The sequence below is a fragment of the Plodia interpunctella genome, chromosome 4 (assembly GCF_027563975.2).
Source record: "Plodia interpunctella isolate USDA-ARS_2022_Savannah chromosome 4, ilPloInte3.2, whole genome shotgun sequence".
NCBI lineage: Eukaryota > Metazoa > Arthropoda > Insecta > Lepidoptera > Pyralidae > Plodia > Plodia interpunctella.
Genome location: NC_071297.1, coordinates 5,898,467 through 5,925,531, shown reverse-complemented (window position 1 = coordinate 5,925,531; position 27,065 = coordinate 5,898,467). Strand labels below are relative to the sequence as shown.

General features: G+C 34.6%; 1 protein-coding gene across 2 annotated transcripts in view; it reads right to left on the bottom strand.

Annotated features, from left to right (window-relative positions):
* Positions 1-27,065, bottom strand: part of Ten-a (Tenascin accessory) — a 273,620-nt gene that overhangs the window by 183,350 nt on the left and 63,205 nt on the right. For both annotated transcript variants that reach the window (XM_053744516.2, XM_053744517.2), the window contains exons 4-6: positions 12,115-12,252; positions 11,668-11,772; positions 10,614-10,769 (exon numbers count right to left, since the gene is read on the bottom strand). In XM_053744516.2, the coding sequence (XP_053600491.1) occupies positions 10,614-10,769; positions 11,668-11,772; positions 12,115-12,252 (399 nt within the window). The remainder of the gene's footprint in view (positions 1-10,613; positions 10,770-11,667; positions 11,773-12,114; positions 12,253-27,065) is intronic.

The window sequence follows — 27,065 nt, the reverse complement described above, 5'->3', positions numbered from 1 at the left end:
AAATAAATGGTTTATAGCACAAAAACTTAACAAAATCTACTGACTGTCTGAAAGTAAATTGTGTTACGTTAGCACTGAAAAATGGATGTCAAGTTTTGAAACGTAAACAACTTTTTAAATCAAATTTACTTGGGACCCTGTGTAGAACTATAATATACTGTCCTAGTCTGGAACACAGTCTTGCAACACATTGTTTATATTAAATGCCTAAATAGCTATTTAGGCATTTAATATAAACAATTTACAGTGACTTATTTTAACCACACAAAAGTTTATTCATGTCTGTGAATTAACTTTGGTCTTGTTAATTATATATTCAATTGAAAAGGCAAACTGAGAATACAGATATTCATTAATTGGGATTCCGGGATTAAACATTCGGTTTCCACATTTTGAAAAGTACACATTGATATTATTAATGTAAAAATACTTCATTTATAAATAATAATTCAAAGAATACTTTTACAACATTTCAGTGTATACAATGGGAAAGCGTATTCACTACCAAATAGAAATCAGCGCACGCCGGTCCTCGAGATGCGACAAAGATAGCATTGCACTTGGAATCGACACCTATTTCACAAACCATGAAAAATACAGATAGCTATATCACAGAGACCATTTTCTAAATAAACAGTATTTAGTAATTTAACACATGGTGTCCGTAAGTATTAGAATACGGCTACTAACCCATTATAACGACATAATACGAGTACAACTACTGCGTGCATAACAATAGGTACAAACGTATATTTGTACGATGGTAACTGTGGTTGTTCTCGAGGAATCTTGCAACTCAATTCGAATTCAAACTCCTCAACGGTTTCGAATAAGACATTTTTGTCACGCGTTTGACGAAATAGATTAACAAAATTTTGTGTTAAAAATTACATTATCAAAATTAAATTACATTATTAAAATTATATTACTTCACATAATAAATTTTACGTCATCATCAAAGAAATACGTAAAAGAAATAAGTATTTTTATAGATAGGGACCTATTGTATTGTACAAAACATGTGCATAAACTGAAAATTAATACAAGGAAGATAAAGAGGGTACAAGGGCAGACTTATCCTATGTCTCTACATATGCTTTGTATAATAAAGTTATTACTTTTGTTCCCTATATATTTTGTGTCAATAGCGTATGCATTTCAACGTTGGTGCACTTTCAGATCCCTTTCTATCGCGTCTCGCTCGCAGGGCGTCTTTCACGACTAGAAGCTGCACGGTAAAATTTTGCCAAGTCACTCGACTGTGAACTTCATTCGAGTGATACACCTTCATCATATAAATAAAAATTGAGAGTTCATTGGTAACAAAAACTTCAGCTTAGGAAAATTAATTAATATGACTTGCATTTTAAGTAAGTACCTTCAGTAATTGGAAATTAAAAATTAAATGTTAGTTGTCGCATAGTCTTCTATATGTGCAGCAAAATAAGAAGATAAATTATATCAGTGGAAGGAAAAACATAACAAATGATAAGGTTATTGTTTAATTGTGATTAAAGAAGAAAAAAATATATATACAAGAAAAACGTGATGTTATTATACATAAGTTACTTTGCATAACTATTAAAAAGTTTACTTACTATGCAGTATATAAAAATAGCAACTAGCTAGAGAACAAGAAAAAATACTCAACAGATCGTTGTTATAAAAGCAATTGGAATAGTACAGCTAGAAGCACTGTAACAGAAATCAATTTAAATATAACTAATACTTTCCTAGATCTCAAATAATAACTTTAAACAAAATAATCGTAGCTCGTAGCACGCGGTAGCAGTGCTACGAGCTACGAACTTCTGTACTACGAGATGCAGCTACGCACTTCAGCGAATATGATTACATTTCTGAAAAAATATATTTTACACGTGTTAGCAACACGTGTTTACAAAAATATATTTTTAGAATCTATTTTACTCATTGATATTGATACAATACGTTAAATTTTAATAATGATAAAATAATAAGGCAGTTAAAAGTAAACGAGTAAGAGTAACAAACAAACATACATACAACATACCTCTACTTTATATACATACATACAATATCCTCACAAACTTCCGTATTTATAATATAAGTAGGAAAAAAATCCCTAATTGTGATAATTAAAGAAATTCCGAGTTCAAATGCAACTTCATCATTTTTTGTGATTCGTAGTTGAGGGTTTCGACGTGGAGATAATAAAATCAACCCTTCGACGGCAGAGTAAAGGAAAGTCGTAAATTAGAAAACTAAACTGTGCGGATCGCACCCCGGATTCAATTAGCCGCTAATCATATCTGGAGGGTGTGAGGATCGATCGCGAGTACTGTAGCAGTCAGGGCTCATAACTGACGGGCTCATAACAAAAATATCACAAATATATAGAAGAAGAAAAAATGTCTTTTCAATTTTGTAATAAATTTCCTTTAGCGATGGTACAAAAAAAAATCGATAATATTAAGTCTATCATTGTTTTCAAAATTACATTTAGAAGTCTTTTTAATAGGATTAAATTAGAAAAAGCCGTGCTAATTACAATTTAAACAAATATTATATTACATTACAACTATGGGTATAAAATGCAGTGGAATTAATTTGTTTTTGTAAAAAAGTTCAATAAATAAATAATTAACTTGTCAGCATTTGCTCATGTCGAACGTATAATATTCACAGCCTTATAAGTATAATAGTCTAGGTCGATTATCATAAAAAAAATGTTTGAAATACGAAAAAAAGACAGCTCTATTAATTTACTCAGTCTACACATAGTTCTATTAGACTTAATCGGGATATTTTTGCATAGAATCTGCTGATAATCACTTTCAACTCCAACTTTGTATTCCGGCGGCACGCGCACTCCTCCCCTGTTACGAGTTTGATAATGAAAGGGCCCCACTTGTGTGCTGCACAGATAATGTAAATAAGTATGCAAATTATACACCAAGTTCCATTCAAATGAACCTTTGCGGCTCTTTAAAGTTTAGCTCAAAGCTAACTCTTTGATATACGAGAGCGAAGATTTCCACCCCCTATGTGTGATGCGAAACAAACAAATTTGAATATTTTGAAATGAGTAAATGATGCACAAACAGCCACGGATTCATGTCGGAAAAGTTTTCCGTCGATCCTTATTTATAGCATTACGAGTTGGGCTCTTGCCCCAAAGAAAAGGAGGAGAGACTAACATCTAACATGTGTATGTTTAGGGTATCAGCATACTGTATATTAACCCGGTTTTCCGGGAAAATGAGGCGAATAATGGCGATGAGTGCGTTGTCATAGCAGGCTCCAGGGCGTATCGGGGACGGCGCTCTCTCATTTCACTGGGCGTTTGGCACGGAATGTGTAAAATATTTTCATCGTAAGTGAAAGTCGCGCGTGATAGCGCACTGTGACGCGTCGCCATCAATCATTTATCCGCGAGCTTCTAGCGATACCGAGAAAAGCTTTAAAGCAGCGCCACTTTGATAATGTATCACGTTTAAAACCAACTTTAAAAGGCTCCCCTTCTCCGCTTTATTGTTAGGTGAAAGGAAGCGTGCAAACAAAATAGATTGATACCGGATCTTGATAAGCGCATATTGAGTCTTATTTTCACAAATTTTATCTGAGCTCGAATGCGGTTCGGGGTTGTTTTCGTATGAAAAGAAATCTCATTTAACGATAATGTATTTCAAATTTTATTTTTGACATAGCGTAAAATTGCGTTGAGGTACATAATCATTTGTTTCTCTCAGTGACATGACTTTTTACATAAATGTGAACACCCCGCATTACGCACAACTGAAAATAATTATTATTCCAAAGCTATATGCATTTATTATTTGTTTACTGCTATTATTAAAAATACCTAGCTTAAATATAACACTATTCATATGAATTAGATTTATCATTACCTCCCTGAAGCGGCGCTTTCGCACAGTGGCAGCCACATCTTGAACACGTTGAGTACTCAGATGGACAGTGCAATACTGAAGCACTGGATGGGAGATCATCTGGACTCCAATAGGACAAGTTCCAAATAACTTTGTTTGGATTTTGGTTTGAAATAAAGATTTTTTGCATAAAGCATATTCCGTTTTTTCGTGATTTTAATTGCTTTATAAACTCTACAAGTGGTACCCCTGCTTCGGAAATCACTAACCCGACGACACGACGTCTTCACTAAGGTGTGGAACTGTTCTACGCAATGCGATGTTATAGGTGTATGAAAAATTAAAGCGACAGACCACACTTACAGACATACGCTGGATAGTGTCACATCACGCTGCATCGCATTGCCTTGTTGCATTTGTAGTTTAGCTAGGACGCTGGGTAAGGAACGAAGATATCGTCTGCGAAGGTATCGCCCTCGTTACTCGGCATTTTCTTACAATCTCAGCAACACTGGGACAGCGCTCCTAATGGACCAATATATCAAACAGGATTAACTATAAATGAGAGTAGCGCAACTGCCTGATACTTTGTTGTGCGACATGACCAGAATAGGCGGTTAGGATTCAGTATTTTGTCGTTTATGAAATATTTTTATAGTAATGTGAAAATAATTATGAGATTAAAAAGATTGGAAATCGAACGGGTTCCTGAATTTCCCTATCGAGTCCTGAATTTTATCGTCTCAAAATTATTTTGTTCATCTAGTTATATCAGTTGTGAGCGTGCGTATCATGTATAATAAAACCATTTAATTGTTAAAGCGATATGTGACACACATATAAAGTTTAATCAATATAAAATGATAACTAACATTTCTAGAGAGGTAATCTAATGAGTCTTAAAAATAGATATTTCTCAATTTCCAAGTGGTATTCAAATTCAATACGCTGAGAAAATCAGCAATGAAAAACAAAACTAGATAACAGAGTGAGCGAGGAAGCCTCACGAATCGTATTTGCGGAAAGACGCGGACCGGAGCGGAGCGGGGACGGGCGCAAACGTTGGATTATTCCACCAGAATGCGCACGCTCTCTTCCCATAAACGATCTGTACACACCTTTATACTAAATAAAACCTATATTTAGTACAAACTGTTATAAAAATATAAGAGTTTTCACTTAATATTTATTGATAACAAAAATGCCAAAACTTTTATAACAACACGTTTTTTTCATATAGCTGTATTGAGTAAGTTTTATTAAAATATTTTTTTAACAAAAAGATACAACGTAGAATTAAACCATTGTAGTCCGTAAAATAAATAAACATAAAATAAAGTCCACAGACAAATTGAGAACTCTGTGGAACTTCCTATCATAAAACGATACGAATATAAAAAGCATTCAAAGTAAGATTTTAAAAACTTGAATTTGAAATATCTCAATTTTAAAACTTTGCTAAATGTATAAAAAGGAAAATGTCTCACTCAAATATTCAACACATTTCTCACAAAGCGTACATTTAACAACTTAATAACTAACACGCTGCACTCCTCATAATTATATTTCAATTAAAACTATTAAAGAGAAACTCAGTAGCATCTTTCTCTAGCATGTTACAAAGAGTGGCGTAGTCGAGCGTTTCGGAGTCCAGAGCAGTAGAAGAAATGAGCTGAGCTTAATGAGCTTTTTGTCGGATATTTTACACACGATTAATGTGGCCTGGGCGGATCACTGCGACAGTGGCGACAATTTCCAGACGGCGGAAACCGGGCACTTCTTTCTTGATTATAACTGGGAATAAGTGCGAAACAATTTTGCTTTCATGATGCCAGGACAGAACAAATTTATGGGCTAATATTGAATTCTGAAGATGATATTCTGGCTTTCGTTATTTTATTAATAATTAAAAATTAGTTTTATCTGAACGATCAATCGTACTTGCGTCATGTTGATTTGTTAGAGGATCTTATGATCCATCTTAATTTTCATGTTATTCATATTTTCTTACAAACTATTATATAGTGCATAACTTTGTATATAATTCTCCATTCAAAACTAAATAAACGTTTTGCTGAAAATTCCGTAATGAATCAGAAATCACAAGCCACAAAAGAAATTCACGAATATGAAAAGTCATACATGGAGTATTACTATATTAAAAGATATGAAAAGCGAATTCAGGGAAACATATTTAAATAAGAGAACGAGATTATCATGGCACGCTTACTTATTCGAGCATTGAACCTATAGCGCCTTCTGGAAATTGGAAAATTTAATAATTCAGCGAGCGGAGGATAGTCCACAGTTTTCCGATCCACCCTAGGCCGTCATTAGCGGATATTCTACTGGTAATTCTTAGATATGATCAAATTCGAGCGAGATCTCTCGCAGCTGCGAAGATTCTGGAATATTTATAAATTGCGCCTATTTTGGATTCCTGGCGTTTTTTCTGTGTATTGAGTGGTATAAAGTTATATACTGGAAACAAGTTGATATCTCTATAATTGGTAGTAGAGTTCAATAGGAAATAAATTAATTTGTGTGGTGGAGTACGCTCACAAATGTATTTGAGAAGTCTTCACCGAAGAGGCAAGAATATTTCAATCGCCCAAACAAAAATGATTAATGAACTTAATGAAAGAGAAAAAACTTAATAAAATACTTCATCAACCTACTCAGTACCTACTCGTATTTATAAAGAAAAAGCCCTCCATCATTGATATTCAACTCAAATATGATTGTCATGAGTCGATTTTTTTACCCAGGAAACTTTGAAATAATCCTGATCCATCGTTACATAAAAGTTGTAAGTTGTTCGTCGGATAATCGAGTTTATACTTGGAGGGCGGCCATCAATCATTTATCCAGCTCACTCGGGATCGGAACGGTACGCGGCAGAACTTTAAAGTGTTCATCGAGATACTGCGACGCGTCTTACTTAGCCCTGTGTACATCACATACCCACTAATGACTTCTTATTATTTCTTATAATTGAGACTAAAATTTTGAATGTTTTTCATACAACCATATATCTAAATGTATGTTTCCTGTGTACATATGTTTCCTATATGCGTTCCCAATCGAGCAGATGGTGATGACACTTAAATAGCGAGTTTTACGCACGCAAAGCTTTTGATAAGGCAAGGATGCAGAGCAACAATTTCACCCAATACTTTTGCATAAACCAAATGAACATTTGTAAATAAACTTACAGGGAGACTTTTTCACATTCATTATTTCTAATACCCAACCATGGAATTAGTATATACTCCGTACACGGAGTCATGTACCCAACAAATAATAAATTAAAACGCAGACATTCCAAATATGTAGACAATGTCAAACTACGGATAGCAAATAAAAAAGAAGGAACTGATCTGAGCGGATACTCGTATGAGTGTTTTATGAGCTCTCGAGTGGCTTCCGAGCAGGGATGTTTAAAACTCCGAGTATCGTGGATCGAGGACCTCTTCTACAGATATATATGGAAATAGACAACAAACTCTGCTAATCTATTTACGTAAGAGATAAACCTTAATATGACAGTGCCAGAGATCCATACTAAATTGTAATCTTCAAAAAATAAAAGACACATTTTATATCTGAATACAGGTTTGGAAATCAAATCAAGTAGTTAGGTTTTATTATCGATCACTAGTTTAATCGTTGAACTACCTACCTACATATTATATTAGTCAGAACTAAAGTATCGGTCAAGAAGATATTTTCTTAATCATATATATCAAATAGGTATATTATATTTTGATTAGTTAGCGTTAAAGTTAAAGCTAAGAATAGATTTTTAATGTATGATAAAGCTCAAATTAGATTTTAAATGTATTAAAATATTGTGTAAACTCGCGTAACGAGTGAGTTTTTCGCCATATCCTGTTATCTATTGACATATTTAGTCTATGGTCCCACTCAAAACATTACAATGTCGGATTTGATCGCAAACGAGTTCACTTTATGAGTGGCTAGAGTTTATGAATGCGTTGCAATGTTCTGGAAATTACGGGGAAATTTCATTCAAACTTGGAGAATACTTTATCAGTTCAAGTCCCTATTATATTCTAATTCTGAACCTTGCTGCTGGCATAATAATTGTGGAAATAATAATGTTTTATTAGTACATGAGAAATAAGGTAATTTGTTTCGCGTCAAATTCCATCCATTAGTTTTTGGATGAAGCGCGAACAATTGTACAGACAGACAAAAATAAAAATAAAAGTGTTGGTGTAATATTTTCTATGTATAGACATAGCCCACTTACAGTTTTATGATATGTATAGATTTGGACAATAAGGCTATTTCTTAGTCTTAGGAACATTTTATTTAAGCTTAGGTTTGAATACTTGAAAATGCTAATCTTTGACACAAGATTTTTATGGAATCAAGTCAATATTGATTTCTCAAAATATAAATCACTAGAGACCCGTCCGGGCTTCGCTCGGGTAAAACCATAATAAAAAATGTCGCCTATTTTACTCTTGAAGGTTTAGTCTGTTTCTGTGTCATATTTCATCAAAATCTGTCCAGTAGTTTTTGAGTTTATTCCTTGCAAAACAAAAATACTAATCTATCATTTTTATCATATTATAGATAATATTACAAATATTGTATATTCCAATTATCAACTTACTTAAAAGCCGTAAAAAATCCAACAAAACAGAGTAACAGTATTCTGAAGATAAGTTTTATATTTCAGTTAATTTCAATTACTCTAACATTAAAGCAATACGATGATATGAAAATTGTTGTAAAAAGCATAATGGAATTAGACTTGCAGTTTTACATTCTCCAAATGAAACAAAAGAGTGCCGACAAAGAATAGGTACTCTGAGTAATATAAATTTTACCGCGATGTTAAAAGGAGTAATATCGTTTTTATTCCACAATCAGGGAGAGAAATAAAAGTAAGTATGGATGCATAAAACACTTTTGTTTGTTTATTAAATCTAAAGTATGAAAGCTTTTGTTTTTATATATTTTTTTCTATACTAAAGTGATATTCAAGATGGCTCTGAGATACATTCGGAAAAAAGTTTACTTATAACAATAGGTACGCGAAACACACTTTGTCCAAAATAAATACTACAACTTTATGAAAACAGTCCAGTTTCGAAAATTTAATCGCATCAGCTCGTGGTTCCATCTCTTGTTTAATACGAAACAAGGCATTATAATAATACCAAGAGACTGTGTTTTGAGTTTTAACTGCAAACAGCTCTTCTCGGAAGCTCTAACAATACGGCGTCGTAAAAATTAAATTACGGTGAGTCTCGGGGGAGGTTTCAATTTTCAAGCAAGAGGCCGAGACTTCTGCGAGAAATAATATTGCATCCGCAAGTACGACGCACCGCCGCCGCTGGTCCGCCGCGTCTGAGCGAGCACTGATTCATTTGTTTTAGCAAGTTTGTGCTGCTTTTAATAAATTTTAAGCAATAATTTTCATAAATAAACAGAAGCATTGTTTAAAAAGAGAATAAAGAGAACACGTATGTGTAATGACAATTTCTTTCGGGTTCTACTCTGTATTGTAAAACTAAAAGTCATTCAAACAAACAAATGTAAAATCAAAACAAAATTCAAGTTTGTATAGTCATAATTTGCTGTAGCGAGTAAACAGATGTTAATTTGAAACTGCAAAGAGTGTCGCGAGGCGGAGCAGAAGGACAAATTAGAGGGAATAGTGAATATAGTTTACTTTAAGTTAAACTTATTACGGTCCTCGAGAAACAAGCACTCGGGAGCTGCCGGGCGCGCGGGTCAAGTGCCCAATTTGTCACCCACGCAAACTTCCGTCTACTTCGGTCGGGCCCTGTTCGATTCCATTAAACTTTCAAGACCTTTCGAGGCTATTTTCTTGTTTGAATCAGGATTTGCCTAATTCATTTCCATGCCTATCAGTGCGCCAGTCGACCGATTACATTATCGACACTTACCCAAACTCGTCTCGAGGGCTCATCGAGACAGCGAGTTTATTAAGATTTCACTTTCATATTAAACGCCAGACGCCAAACGCCTCCTTTTACCGATATTTTTATGAGATCACCAACCTTAAAGTGGTAGAACAAATCCGAATTGAAATCACTCCGGGACACTTACAATGCGCTATCATAAAAATTAAATTACGGTAAGAGTTTCTCTGTAAGTGCGCGCCATTTCAGCGGCGCGAGAGGCGAGTGGTGCGCCACATCAAAGCGCCTTATCCTCGAGCTTTCGTCCAAATCAAATTTAGCCTTCTTTCGTTACATCCGTAATGCCGTGAACATTTGACCTGCGGTTTTGTGAACACCTAGTTCCAGAAGCAAAACAGTAAAGGGAATGGAACTCGGAAAAGTCACATAAATTTATTAACTTTTTAAGCTAATGCAAAAGCGAAGTGTAAATAAAAAAGTCGAGAGCGCGTCGCAAAGGGAATAAAAGTCTGAGTTCTTTACGTACACGCGCCTCGGGCATAGCAAGATCAAGTGGCTAATTTGTCAGCGGGAGCAAACTTGGTGGCGGCCGCCCGCGGACGCTGCAATTCGATTAAACTTCAGCCGAAGTATATACACAAGAACAGAGCCTACTTAACGCAACTCGGTTGTACATTTACGGCGGAAATTTAATTAGCTAACTCATCAAGGAAGCGGTGCGAGCGGCGAGTGTGTGAGCCGCGCGACAAAACCACTGCCTCCACTATCGTAACTTTTACGTAATCTTACAAAGTTCTACATACGTGAGGTTTTCAATTACCTTCAGACAAGTAGAGGCGGTCGGGCTCCGCTGTCTGCTCGCACGGGACAGGCCTGTGTCTCAGCGTGACGTGCAGCGAAGGACCTCGTGGGGGAACCTCAGGGGGCGCTGGCTCCGGCGGCGAGTCACATTCGCCGCTGCCAGCACCATTTGTGCCTGTAGGGTTATTAATATTATTATTATTATTATTTATTTCAATCGATCAAATATCCCACTTTAATGGCCACCTGTTTTAATTGATAATAATATAGCTCATATAGCAGATACTATTAAGTCCTATTGTTACTGTATTTCGTCCCTCTCCCCCAAATATCTAGTCGACAGCTCTCAATGCTGCCTATATATGTATATCTCAACCACGTGCGCCTGCTGAAACTATGCGCGGCATCCTTATCAAAGGCATGCACCCAACCCCGAATTACGCTTATAACGATATATGACGTATAATGTATACTACATAGAATGCCTAACTACAATAACTAAACTGGCATCTGGCTCTGAATGTGTGTAATGCCTCATTCATTCCTTACATTTCGGAATGCCATAGAATTAAGCTTCGAGAATGTGACGGATGCACAATTATAATTATATGTTTGTGCATGACAATATTGTCTATAAATAAACAAGATAGTGAAAATGTGAAGCAGAAGGATCATTTCAATTATGTGTAATCAAAACTTAACTATGCTTATTAAATAACTGTGTAAAATTATACAGCGGTTTAAAATTTTTGAGAGAATGTTGAAAGGGAATGGTTGGACTTCGCATAAGGACGTTGATCGTAAATGGTGAAGAAGATGAGGGTGGCACGGACACGTAAGGCGTCAGCGCGGTACGCAGTGCAGCCTGCCTGACTTACAAATATACGGGGCATTATCAGAGCGTTCACGGCACATAATTTTGTGACTCGTCACAATTTCACCCGTCATAAAATCAAACAGTCCATTGTTTGATTGCAACGCGACATACAGCGTGGGCTGTTTGACGTGCTGCATGTCCATAAACTGAGCATTAAGAGGTAAACAAGATCTCAAAGACAGTAGACAATAAATACCGTTAGTGACGCCGTGGCGCGCGCGTCCATTGCTGTCTAGCGTGAAGTCGTCACCTCGTCTTCGGTAAATGGTGCCACTCGGCTCAGCACTAAACATCTCTTCACCTAAGCACAAAAGCATTTCTTATATTTTGATTATGATAGACTTTTCATACAGGAAATATATTTATCTCATAAATAGAGCCAAGAGTTGCAAAACTTGAAGGCCACGTTTAATTAATATTAATTTTCAGAGACACTGTGCCAGTGACAAACAAAACGCCTGTAGTTTCCCTTTTGATTGTAGCTCTCATAAACAGAAAGTATCTTTTAAATAGAACTAGCTTCAGATCCGGAGATCAGCACGTCCATATTTACCAGCTATTTCGATCACACTGCTAGACAATCCCTTTTGGGGAAACTACTTCTTTAGCTTTGTTATGTTAGATTATTATACATATAAAGTACCTTTAGAATTCCTGTTTCTTCTGTAAAAGCGGCGGTTTGTGCTTTCATGAGGGAAGGGTGAAGATTGTCTCTGAGGGCTGCTGACATATCGGGGTAGCTCCTCCCCGCCTTCGGAGCCGTAGATACGACGCTGCTCATCTGTTTGACAATATTTTATTTTTTTATCAATAAATAAAACTTATAGAAAGTTCATAGATAGCCAAAGTAAAAGTACTGTTTAAAAGTGTTTATTTGGGGTCACTGAGCTAGCGTAGTAGTAGTAGTAAAAGTGTTTATATATAAAACCCTTCAGTAATATTGCAACGAATTTTTTTTTGTGTACGGGATTCTTATACCACAGGTACACCGAGGCTGCTGGTAACATTACTTCTGGAGTTACGGTTATGATTTATCTCAACCATTTGACTTATATCTATACATAATACAATAGGATAGAAATCAAATGGTAAACCATTTGATTGAGATATGGTTAGATTGGTTAGAAACGAAATCAATCAATCATTCAGGTTGTATTCTAGCGGTGTACCAAATTTCATAACAATCGGTTCAGTAGATTGTGCTTGAAAGACTAACAAACATACACACATATGTACATTGTACAACCTCACAAACTTTCCCATTTATAATATTTGTAGGATTCGTACCATTCATCCGTAGTTAACTAACAGGCAATGATGTACTAGGACAACTTCTAGTAGACCATTGCCTGGTAGTGCAATGATCTCCACTTCCCAAAATTCCTACGGGACCAGAAAAAAACAAATTTCTATACGCGTACGAAATCGCGACCAAAAAAAATTAATAACGAAACAAATCAGATCCCATAGGGACATTTTTGATTACATTAGAAATTCAATATCGTCTCTTTCCACGTATTATTTATGAGATCCTTGTAGTCAACAGAGAAGCCAAGCTCATAATTTTCAGTTCTTTACTCAAATAGGTCAGCATAAAAGTTGGGGGTGGAAAGTTCGGAATTTATGAAGCGGTTTGTTTGGATAGGTAATTCTAAACAATAACAAGCGAATGTGTGCGGAGCCGGGCAGCGAGGCAAGTAGGAGGCCTCGGGCAAGGCCTGCCTTACTACTTCGCCAAACATGTTGAACAAACGCACGCTTAAACTGCTCAAAGTACAATCGGAGTATCTACATCTAAATAGAATTAAATGGATATCATCTAAAGAATATTGAATAGGTATATAGTCTAAAAATCCTGTGATTCAAATTTATATTTATTCTTGCTGCACGGTTTATATATCATTACATAAGTATTTATATAGATGCTGAAAGTGGAAGGCAAAATATATTATGTAGCTATTGTCAGAGATAGATAAGTGTTGAAAACTACGAACAATACGTACCTATACTTACGATTAAAACCTTCAATTCACCTAATACAATAAATAAATACTTATGTACGGACAAATCACACAGATTGAGTTAGCCCCAAAGTAAGGTCAAGACTTGTGTTATGGGATACTAACACAACGATACTATATTTTATAACATATACATATATAGATAACATACAGGGAGTTTGTTTGTTACCTTTAAATTTTCAAGGTTCTCTTAGTAGTTCGGAGAATGACATAAAATAAGAAAAATTCTGTGGGAAATTCACGAGGAAAAAGTCATGTGCAAAAGTTAGTTTCTTAATTCGCAGTCGTCATTATACCACAAATACACCATCATTAACATCTGATAACATTAGAAGGGTTTTTGATTAACAACTTTTTGTTACGGTCAAAATACACAAACAATTTTGAGGGTTGTGAATTCACAACTGGAATAATATTATATAGGTTTTGAATGTTTTAATGAAAGTTAAGTCGGTCGGTGTGTGTGTAGCCCCCGGCGATACGAAACTAAACACCTTGTTTTAGTTTCTCGGCGATTTTGCCAACTCAATTTGTATTACAACCTCAGAAAGGTACTTTCAGAATAGCGCAATGTAAACACAGAGTACATGGACCACGTTAAAAGCCCTCCACCCGCGTGTAATTTTATTATTAAATTTTGATTCAGAACTTTGAACCGCATTATTTTTGCTATATTGTATAGGTTTAGTTGGAAAACCTTTATGTAATTATCATTGTTTGCCTTTATTGAAACTGTTTTGGAGTGTTAGTTAATATTACTAAAGTTTTGTAATTTAATAACATTGTTGTAACACTTTATGTGCTGGATAAAAGTGTGTGAAGAAACACAACGCTGCAACAGGGGACTAAATAAAATAGCTTTCTTGACCGCAAGTACCGAATAAAACATTATTCATTCAACACGGAAATCTTCATACTGGAATCTGGAAAAACGATTGCTACTATCCTTATTCATTAGTCGGCCATTCCGCCGATATTACACAAACAATGAACTTCATCCAGAAACAGTATTACGGGAAATTATTTCAAGATCTCCGGCAATTTATTACGGTTGTCGTAACTGGCGTTTATGAAATACAATTTGCAGGGAAGGTTGTTATTTATACAGGTGCGGCACAGTCGAGCAGTAAATACTACTAAATAAAGACCGTTGCCGGTATATCATTAGATATTCAGTTTATTAGTCATCAATATACAGACACAGACTTTGTGTTTCAGTATAACACCAAGTTTTAAAACCTATATTTTTCCAACCCCTACTCGTGTGAAAAATTGTCCTGGGTGTCTGACTTTTTAGTGTCTGAATACCACACGTGTATTAGTGCAGGTACTTTGTTAAACTATATATACTTACGTGATAAACCACATAAAAGTATATGTTAATATATTTCAAATATGGAATAATGTATATAACAGATATTCTCGACCAATATTTGGCAAATCAGGCTGTTTTTTTTCTTATCATAGATAATGAATATTTAACTGCGCTCACTCATACAGCACCAATCAATTTTGGCTCTTACAGCATTGAACATATGGTCGAAATGGCAACAGAAGACGATGCCGTCCACCGACGCGATGCCTCCCTTTAGTAAACAACTCAAGATTGAATATGAAAATTTAATCGACTAATTTAATCGAAGAGAGATACCATGTTGCCGTCGTCGACAGTTGAATTATTAGACTCGTCTTTGTTTATGATACTGTAAATATGAATTAGTGATTACTGAAGGTCTCAATCACAGAGCAGAAAATATTAAGTCATCTAATGCGTAGATTTAGCTTTAGAACCGTGGTAGCAATATTAATTAAAATCATTAATGCAAGGAGAGAAAAACAAGCTGTGGTTTGCACAAACCCTGGAATAAATTGAGCTGAGACCTAGCATTCATTTGCAAAGCGCCAAACTTTGACAAGTTAGGTTGCATTTAAATGCCGGGAGCTGGGGCCGTCACCGCCCTCGGTGAAATTTGCATTTTTCAAAGTCTTTTGTGCCTCGGGCATGAACCTGCATTTCCACCACAGCTCTATAACTGTGTGTGTCGATTTATATACCAACGAGCGCATGTCGTCTCTTACGTTTTTCTTCTTAACGATTATATTCTTTTCTATGCTGTTGTGGTGTCATGGAATTGAAGAACCTTTAAATATTAATAATAACAGTTCCAATTTCGTTCGCACTAATGGAAAAAAGTTTACAATCCACAATAGATGCACCATTAATCTGCACAATTTTATTAAATATTTGCATAATGTTAAATTTCTTCAGGGAAAATAATAGATTCTATCACTGAAGTGATAAAAATGACCTGAATTAAATTTTCACATTCAATCGTCGGTGTTTACCCCTGAGAGTAATCGTTGCCGCATCCCTCTCCTCATCACGTCCCGCTCACTGCCTGCCACTCATTTCTATTCTTTTATTTCACAGAATCATGGGAATATTCCTTTATTTTATTTCTTCCTGGATAGACTAATCTTTTAATATATATTGTCAGCCTAATTAACTACAAACCGAATCTTAATAATTATTGTTATTAAATTCGTTTTACTGAAGTATGAAAAAATAACTAGTTTTTGAGTTTCTCTTAGTTAGTTCTCCTTTATTTTGATGAATGCAATATTACTCGATTCGTAGTTATTCATCTGTTTAGGGTGAGTTGCACTGTGAACTTTGACATTGATTTTAACGTACACTCCGGTGACGTACAGACAAAATGGCGAAGGTACTTTGCGTTTTCCTGCACACGTTAAAGTTGACTTTGAAGTTGACGGTGCAACCCACCCTTAGAATAGTTCTTACAGTTAATATCAAATTTAGCTCTAAACATTTGGTACGAAAAAAATAACATCTACTGGTAAAAATAGGTCGCATCGTTCTATCATTTAAAAAATCTAAAAAACAAAACAAGTTGGTATAACCATTAGCAATATGTCTTATTCAAACCAATTATTCAAAACAGCAATTACATCTAATGATAGCGTCGAAATACCAGATAAATTAATAGATCGCACAAAAACCACTTAGAGCTATTTCCCTGGGTTTGCGTGATAGCAACACTTAATTTACAAGCTCCATTTAATTTGAACTATTTTGAGGCTCGGGCGAGAATTTAAATATCCGCAGATAAGACGAGCACGCGAATAGTACGCCGGGCTGCCGACTAAATTACGCTCTTAACGAATAAACGCTAAGGAAGATATTTCTATTACATTTTTCCTCAAGAAATTTTAAGAATCCAGTAACTTTTCGCATACATAAATATCACTGCCTTGTCTTTTGTTCACGGTGTTCTTCGTCTAACTTCGCAGTTGATTTTAGAATTTTTAAGGTAATTTTACAAAGAAATATAAGAAATTTTACATGGTTGACATTAGGAAAAAGACTATCAACTCTGTGTGGTAGTTATTTTTGGACCAACGACGCAAAGTTAAAGATAAATGCGTGATGCAATAATTTGCGTCGATGAAAACTGGCGCAGATCAATCTGTCTGCGTTTCAACAGGCCTCAGATTGCGTGGCCGTATCGTGTGGTCGATTCATCACACGGGAAGGGTCTTTAGTTGCACCCTATAAATAGGCTTTCGGTTGATAAAATATATCTACTGTAGTTTAGATACTAACCAGATATAAATAAATTAATGCTATTAATTATTTGATCTAACTATTGTGTAAGATAAACTTAGTTGTTACTATTCTTGGATCCACGAGTGGATTAAAACAATGGAAGATCAACAACGGTTTTAGCGATTGTTCTTACTTAAATATTTTTAGTTTTAGGTTTGGTCTGAGTCTAGGTAATTTGAAGTAGAACTGGATAATTCTGTACTCTATTACAAATTTGCTGCAGTATTTATCGAAATTGTCTATAACCACCATATATATAGGTACATATGTCCCCAGGCAAGTCTCTAACAGAACCGGACTGTGAGCCGTGAATTGTTAAGGATATGCATAATAATAATAAATTTAAAGCTGTATGGTACGATATCGAATGCATATATTACATTGTTTGAACAGTCCAATTTTTCGCGGCGACAGGGCCGGGCTCAGAGCAAAGTGCAGAGATTAGACATGGGCCCCATCAATTACGGGTAATCCGGGACACGTGCGTGCCGCGTTCGCAAACCTATGGGGATTATTGAAATTTTCTCTCCGCACATTCAACAATTCAGCCGACTTCAATAGCACCAAACGTACTGCACGAATCGCACTATCATTATGTTTCATATATAGCAAGATGCTAAAAATCATAAAATAAAATACATGTGCTAACTTAGGAAAAGAAATCATTTTCTTAGTTATTAAAAAATACAATTATGCGACAATCTCTAAAATCGATAAATACACCAAAAGAGTAATTAAAGTTTATTGCTGTGATAAGAATGTATTGAAATTGGTGCTAGACAAATAATTATTCTGAGTGGAGCACATCCGTGCACGCACATGCCAGCTAACGCTCATATCCGCTAGCCTTTAGCTATAATTTCCAATCCCTATCATAAACCGAGTTTTCTTTTTACTGCATGCTGCAGTATGTTTCGATATTAATTGCATGCACCCTTCTCCTTCGAGTGTATTGTTTTTGTTTCTTCTCGCATCAAAGAGTACAAAAACTAGGGAGAAGTTGCGAGGGGAAGAGCAAACTTTACAATCTCGATCGTTTTTATGAACTGAACATTTGCACATGCTTTGTTACATCCATACTTCGTTGTTGTGATGTATTCCGCATAAAAAGTTTTGTTGAATAAGTAGCAGTTATTGAATATAAATGTATTCAATGCTATATAGTGGCATTGATATATAAAATCTTATATTACAGGACTTCAAATGTTACAATGGGAAATTTTACTTCACAGTAGCATATACAAATGTGTATATTTTAGATATTGTTAACAAAGAAAATCGTTGACCCCTGCCGTAGGGCTGCTTAATAATTCACGCTGAATTATTACACGCTGTCAGATGGGCTCGTAATATATGTTTAACACCCCTGTATGACAATAATTTACATGTATCCTTTAGCAGGTAATGAATATTATGTACGGAGCGACTAATTGGTTATTCTGTTTAGTTACCCAACACGGTTGATTGAATATTTCACAAGATTGCTGGCGGACAGGTGCCTGGATTTCGTGGGTTAGATATACATGTTTAATAATACTCGAGTGTTATTGAGGGACCCTTTCTACACCGTTGGCATTACCTTCAAATCATCGTAGCGATTCGAAATGAAATATTTTGGGTAAATCATAATTAAGTACTCACTTCTTAAAATTAGTCCTAAGTCTCCATCTCCATTCAATGATATATTTAAATTTATATAAAAAATAAACATGTCTGTGTCTGTGTCTGTGTCAACATATTTTAATAATTATTTAATATATGTATTATATATTGATCTTTCTCTTTATTTTTTTATTTTTTTTAGAATTTATTTTAATTAGTAATTTTACAAGTATATGTGCATGAATGTAATGATAATGTAATGATAATGCAAAAATGTAATATGTCTACTTTAAGTGGGGAGAGGCTGATGATCTGAGATACAAGCATCTGCTTAGTTTGGACTTCAGTCTCTCACAATCGAATTGTGTCTGTGCATTATCGTCTATGATATATATGTATAGCTTCGTCATTACTAACTGCAAATTAGTCATTACTAGATTTAAGGATTTGTAAGAGAAAATAAATGAATTTTGAATCAGGCGAAGAAAAAATCAATAAGAAATTATGTTTTATTTTCATTAGGTCATCTCTTTATATATAGAATATACAAATAGTCCGAAAAAGCTTGTAGATACTAAGGTACTAAAAAGGGTCCTGTTTACTTTCAACATTTACAGTTTATCAATTGTTGCTAAAGAGATACCCCAATTAATTAATTAAATTCTTGTAATTACTATAAACATTTCGAACGAAGCTCCTAAGAAACATTAAACCTATGAATGTATTTAATCAACATCACAATTAACTTTCTATCGGTAAATGGAATTACTTTCGTAATTAAAATACTTTGAATTTTCGTTTAATCTACGGTACTTGGCAACAACATAATGCAATGTTAATGACCCGTTAAAGTTACCTGTTACTACCACGGCTGCGGTTTCGAGTCAGCTGTGAGTGCTGGGTTTAAAGAGGGTAAATGAGCTTGTCTATGGCGCCCTCTCTTGACTTCTCGCAGAACAAAACTACAAAGAGAACGCAACATTTGCAGAGAAAATGGCCGTAGGGCAGCCAACCCGCCCCTTTGTTTTCCCTTCTCCGACGCCGCTGCGCTACCGTCGATCAGCTAAAGGGCACTTATCATAAATCTCTGGAAAATGTTCTGTTCATCTTTAACAGATGGTTTAAATTTTGGACAGGATTAATTGTGTTGCATCCTGACGCTAATTTAATGGACTTAGGTCAGCTATCTGGAATACAAAATAACATATTGAAATGCGATGAAATTAATTTGAAACAAGTTTTTAAATTCATTTTTTTAATAAAGAATATTTATTGTTTATTCAACAAAACTATAAATATATTGAGCAATGGTTTTTAAATATGAGTCTCGTGATAATTTTTATTAAATTTTCTCCTTTAAAGTAATTTCTTTGAGTTCTACTTAATAATCCCAGATTCTTTTGTCATGCAATTTATTATTTGAATCGTGGCAACCCTAGGTGGGTGCTGCGAGACGCACACCACAGGAATTTCTAAATCTTCATAAGATAATGGATCGCTTCACGAAAGAAAAGGACCTCTCTGGCTTGGAACTTTGTTGAATTCCTGACTCGTAATTAATAAAATTACTTTTTGGGAGCTTTCCTCGACTTCAAAGAATTTTAGCATAAAAGAAAAAGTTAAGTAGATGAATTATTTTTGAATGATAAAGGGAATATTTTGGATGTATATGAACTAGATAGCAGTTGCGGTTTTATTTTAGCAAATATTAATATTAGCTGGGTCTTGAAACTATTCATGGTTTCATGTAGTACAATTGTACTCAACTATTTTGTATATATCTGGATATTTGAACATTAAAAGATGCGTCATCAGTTAACAATAAATCTCACTTCAGCCAACTTTACTATTCATCGCAGTCTCTTTTGTATTTTTAACAGTAGATGAACAGCAGCTGCAAATAACGTTAAATATATTGTGCATATGTTTTACTTAACCCAATGTCAAAGTAAGATAGGATTAGATACAAAGCCAATTTTCAATAAACATTATACTAGTAAAATCACCACTCTCATAACAGGTATTGCATCCCGGTGAGATAGAAGCTGGGTGCTACAGTAAATTGCATTTAACTTGGACTATCAAGACAGTATTTGCCGTGCTATTGAACTCCGCGAGATTTATAGGATTCCTCTCGACGCATATTCTCGAGTGCGCTTTCTTTTTAATTTCACTATTTTCTGCAGTGTGGAAAGAATTTATGCTTTTAAAAAATATCTTTATAAATGCATGAACTTCTTAACAGGTATTTATTTCGAAAATTTTGTTCATGATGGCTGCTGCATTTCATTTAAATGTACAAAAAAGTTGACTGTCTTTAAATAATGATCTTAGCATTAAGTCCTTATTTAGCAAAATAACCGAGATTCATAATACTTAAAACTTATTAATAAGAACTTGATTCGCTGATTCCACGACAACAACATACAATCCGATTAGCCTCTTCAACCGCAAAGGACGAATCGCAAAAACAGAAACATGAACTAATCTCTAATCCAAGTCCTCAAAAGGTCACTTCAAAGACCAGCATTAGCAATGCCCCATAACACGTCCAACAGTGACGTTAGCTTATCAGTTATCAGCGATAACCACCCGCATGCCGTCAGTAAAGTGCAACGACACGACACTACACTTCACCACAGCCACGGTAGTTTAATTTGAAGCTACAAATCCACAATGATGAGGGTAGGTAGACGTTTGTTACATCTAGTTTTGGTTCTTTGTCTACTTTGCGCTGTGTAATTTAAAAAGATTAAAATTTTGAAATTTACTTTTTCAAGAAGCTATTGTTTTCATAACAGTAATTAGAGGTGATGTGTAATATTAATTAACTGTCAAATGAAATAATTTGTCTTGTTTTATATTGATTTAAAAACCAATTGAAACGAGCTCTTATTTTGAGTTATGATTCTCACTTAATATCACATTTACCTATTTCAGCAATGGTATGACGGGCATAATGCAACACGATGATTATTAATGAGCATTTAAGTATGTAGCGATGTCTGTACAAATATTTTTGTGAGCTTTCTCGACCACGCCTCAACGCTCAATAAAGCATCAATAAAGTTGGTAAACTACGTCTCACCACCTGCCATCGAGCACAAAGCCACCTGTCACCAAACAGACATCTATCATAATATTGCATCCAATTCGCCCCGGGCCATAATTTGAAAATTTATTTTGTGATGTTCAGAATATTGACACACGTGCCGCGTCATGTTTTTGTATGCCGAAATGCTAAATGGTACGCCATTTTTGTAAGCCATAATATATAAAATTCTGATATTGTAAGTAAAAATCTATTTTTACATGATTGATTACATTATAGTAACATTTATGACTGTATCAAAATATTATGATTGTTACACACAACGTTATTAATATGTTTTTTTTGTTCATATAACTAAACAACACTGTTGAAAAATTTTTTAACATTCGTCGAACAGTCAACAACACAGCAAACACAATAAAAGGTTGCATACAGCCTAATTGAATAAACCTTACTGCTTGTGATTCTGAAAAGGTAATATCAGGTGCCTCCGCTTTTGAAAAACAATAAGCCAGGAACTGTGCGAGTGCCTCATACAAAAGATAGGAGCTCGATGAAGTTGCACACAGAATTTCCATGCAATAACGGGGCATAGCCCGACCAGGAATCTTCTGAGCGGAAAGAATATTGCGTACTTACAGGGCTTGCTTCTAATAACACCACCGATACCGTTTGTGTAAAGAGAAAAATACAAAATGAAATGGAAACTACCCGGCCTTACTGTTTCCATTCTCGGATAACATTACAGCGTTCTTATTTTAATATTCGTCTCATTGCTGAGAGAGTACCCTCGCAGTTAATATAATTGCTTTTGGAGATTAGAACTAGGATTGTATTGTCAAAATATTTAATATAAAGTTTGTGACTAAATGTTTTCTTTATGCTGGCGAAATATTGAACGATCGAAATATGTACTTATTTAGCAAAATAATTATCAATCTACTATAATCTAACTACTAAAAATGTGTGCGAAATGGAAACAGTAGAACAGCGGTCTAGGAAGAAACATAAAAATGCTGATAATATTTTGGCTAAATACCTGATAAATATCTGATGTATGAAAATACCCCATTTTTACATTTAAAGGCAAGTTCAAATATAGGGTATTTTTTCAAAATACACCCCCAAAATGACTATAATAAGGGGTGAAAATTGGTGCCGAAGCGAAGCCGCGGGCAAAAGCTAGTATCAAATAAATCAATAAATAAATACTCGTAGGTGTCGAGTTCCTCCGTGACGCTGCGCGTATCTGTCCAATCAAACACACAGCTAATTTGCATAAGCGTCATTAGCGGCATGCCGGTCATTATAATCAGTCTAATAATGTTAAATGATCGGGTGCCCGCAGGATTAACTAATTATAATATATTCAACTGGTAGCATTATTGTCACAAAATCGTAGATTTCGCAAAATTTTCACATTTAATAAAATTGTTTCCTAAATGATTGTCAATCAATCAATCATCTATGTATTATATTAAGGTCAAATAGTTTGTTATCTAAATAAATATAAATATCAAACTGTATAATATTAAAGAAAACTTGACATTCGTTGACAGTTTAGTGTACTGGTGTGTATGCTACTACTTGTCACTACAGTCAGTATGACTCATGTCATGCGTTTAAACGACTTGAATATCTGAATCTGGCACCGATGTTAACAATACCTCATTAGACAAGAAAATACGAGTATTAAACAATCATAAATGTATCTAGAAATATCGTGCTTGATGTCTAAAAACTAGCTTAATTTCCGCTCAAAAGATGAGTCAAACGAAATAGAGAAACAAGATCTCCGCCGTTGCCAAATCTGACTACTCTTAATCCTAGATGTGTATGTACGGTTCTAGCAACTAAATAATTTAATTAGAATAAGCTGATTCTACACGGAGAGATAATTTTGAGTCTCATCTACAAGATTTCGTTTGTTAATCATGACTAGATTCTTAAATTAAATATACATTATGTTTAAATCCTTGCTCTCTTTCTCGCATGCCCGTGCTTTCAGGGCTATCTTAGATATTACCTATCAGCTGTGATGATTAGTATGACTGAGTATTCAAATTTTATTTATCACAGGCGAGAAAACGTTAGGTGCTTTCAATTTCCATAGAATTGTTTTTGTATGCCGAAAATTTGTTTATTAACATCCGACTAAATTATTTTTTTAAATTAATAATAGTAAATCGGTATGTTATATATTTTATATCTACCGTAAAAATTCTCCACCGAAGTGAAACTCTAGTGAAATCCACTAACTGGATAACGTCCGTCGCTCAATGGTCGTTCGATTGAGCACCCATGCGGTACACACTACACTACACACTACACCGGTGTTATCAAGAGACATCGATCACTTAGAGCACAACATACATGTTACTTTATGGGCAATAGTTATTAGTTACCACTTCACAAGTGAATTATTCGGTTCGATTTAGCAAATTACGACACAGAACAATTTGAAAACATAAGGTTTTTCATCTGTATACATTACAAGCAAGCATGCAGTATTTTATAGACAATTAAACAAAAATTCATCTTTAACTTGACTTATTTATTTAACAGTTTATATACACAAACATACAAGAAACAAAATAAAGAAAGAAAGGAAAGTAAGTACAAAAGCGCTGCTTATATTTTATGTTAAAGTCAGCATAAAAAATGCAATTTTGTACTAGTTATATTGTATTTTTTTGTATTCCATAAGCGGTTTCGCTCACCCTTCTATATAAAAACCATATGCATCCATATGCTTCAGTTGATGTATCATCGATCCCATCGGCCCCATCCATGTCTGCTATGGCCTTCAAATATGGAAATGCGTTTAGTTTGTCCGGCGATGCATTAAAAGCTGGAAGTACTAACGTCGGGACTAATCACATTAAGGCATCGCAAAGGTAATGTCGGTAACAACCCCAAAAAGCCGCCATTAGCATGTCGGCAGGCTTTAGACCCCTCGTTTGCACTGTTGTAAATTATTCAATCTCGTAGGTGGTCACTTGCTCGGAATTTTATGATTTCATGTCTGATCTGACCATAGCATAGATTATAGCATAGGTTAATGCAATGCATAAAAACGATCGTATTACTATGTGTTGAGTGTGCATTATTATGAGAACAAATATATAGAAATAGTACTTTAAAAAGAAGTATATTAACAAATTAAAACAAAAGTATTTGAATTATACTCGTAACTATAAAATAAATTAAAGAAAACATCGCAACAAAGTTTCTACTCTATTTAGCGAGTGCAGAGCAAATTGATATTAAGGCGTTAACTTATAATAAATAAATAAAACTGTACCTACTTTTATCACCGATAAAATATAGTATATACACATGAGCAAAACACCAAAATTTGTAGTAGGTCTTCGAACATTTAGTAAATCGGTCAAATGGACCAGCCTAAACATGAACAACGAGTATAATCAGACGTAGATGGAACCTACTCATAGAACTCGATAATGAGATGTGTGTTTGTATCTAGGTTTGATTATGACCAATTATACTCAAATAGTAAGATTTATTTAGTTACTAGCTGATACCCGCGACTTTTTTGGTAAGGAATCAAAATTATTAGAGAAATTTAACTGTACAGACAAAGCGTAAGAAAATTTTTTTTATAGTTCAACAGGAAATGCTCATCAAACTGAACAACTTTTCTTAAGACGTCATTTCTTTATTTTTTATAGTTTAGCTGGATCTTCGACATTTATACCATCATGAGTCTGCATCAGATGTTTCAGATCTTCGATTTTTATACCTAAACATAGAATGCTAAAATTTTTTGTTATATAGCTATTAAGCCTGGGCAAATATAGAGTATAAATGATTTTGAAAACTGGAACACCTGATGGAGGACCGTGATGGATAAGCTAAACGATAGGAAATATAGAAATTACGCCTGAACAAAAAGTCGATCATAGTCAATATAACCAGAGTCAAGATAAAACTATGAAATCCACGATGTAAGGTTTAGCCAACTTGAAAACAAGACACAAATGGTAATTCCAATATGTCCAACTCACAAACAGCTCTCAACAGCGCCTGTTGAAACTAATGCAGCGAGTGTTGCCATTTTATGGCATCAGCCAATTAACTCAATGTTTACCCGACACTATTCACGACTCGAGGGCACTTTACACATTACTCATGTCGATACGCATAACTGCTGTTATTTTGGTGAACATTTCCTTCCATATTTGTCCATTTGTCCATACCAATATTTAAAGAAAAAAATTGTTTGGTTCCATTCACCACGTGGGAAAAGGTTAATATAGAAAAAAAAATAGAAATGAATTTACTGCTAATTAAAAACACTGTTGTCAATCTCATCACACAGCTATTTTACCCGCAAAAATATAATAAGATCATTCATCCAAAAACTGAGATATATGCACTTGTCAATTCTAATAATAAATTTATTTTATTGGATCTTATTATTCAAAACAAGACGGTGAAATCAAAAGAAAATAAAGTAATATCCGTAAGCGAATCGCAAGATAGCTGAAGTAATCAATAAACGGTCCTCGACGCTTAAGTAGGAAGGCATCACCCATTTTATTGAATAAAAGATTTTATTAAATTCTTGCCATGTTGGTAAATGGTTTATAGGATAAGCAATATCATTATGAATCTGAAAAATATATTCATTAATACAACTCGTGTTAGGATTCCTAATGGCGTAAACAATATTTAGCTTAGAAAAAGAACATTAATAGAAAACGGAATCGTGAAACAAGATCTAAATTGGTCTATAAAAGGATTCGTCATGATAAATGTTAAAATATAGACATCCTTTATTAATAAAGTGTAAGAAATGCCTTGTAGTATATCGTAGCAACCAGTACCTCGTAGTACTATTACGAGTTTGTCGTAGCAGTGCTACGAGTGTGGCTTTACACAATACGAATGCGAATTCACACTTCTATTAATTAGTAACCATATTTTTAATAACTTTAATAAATTTATTTCATACAAACTTAATTACAGTTAGTGCTAAAAAATATTTCTTAAGTCACGTGTAACGAACCACAAGAAATATATTTTAAATAACAATTAAAATATAAATTAGCTTGCTATAATCGTATATTAAACGATAAAAATACGCCATTTTCTTCACTTTTACATTTGTGTGAACTAGAGGTTAAAGCTATGGTAAACAATCGAGAAATCACTGCACTGTAGATCAATACTTATTCTGTAATATAATCTTCAGGTGCTTCAATTTTTTCTCGTCGTTGGATTTCTAATATCACATACTTGACGAAATTCAATGCTATAGACGAATG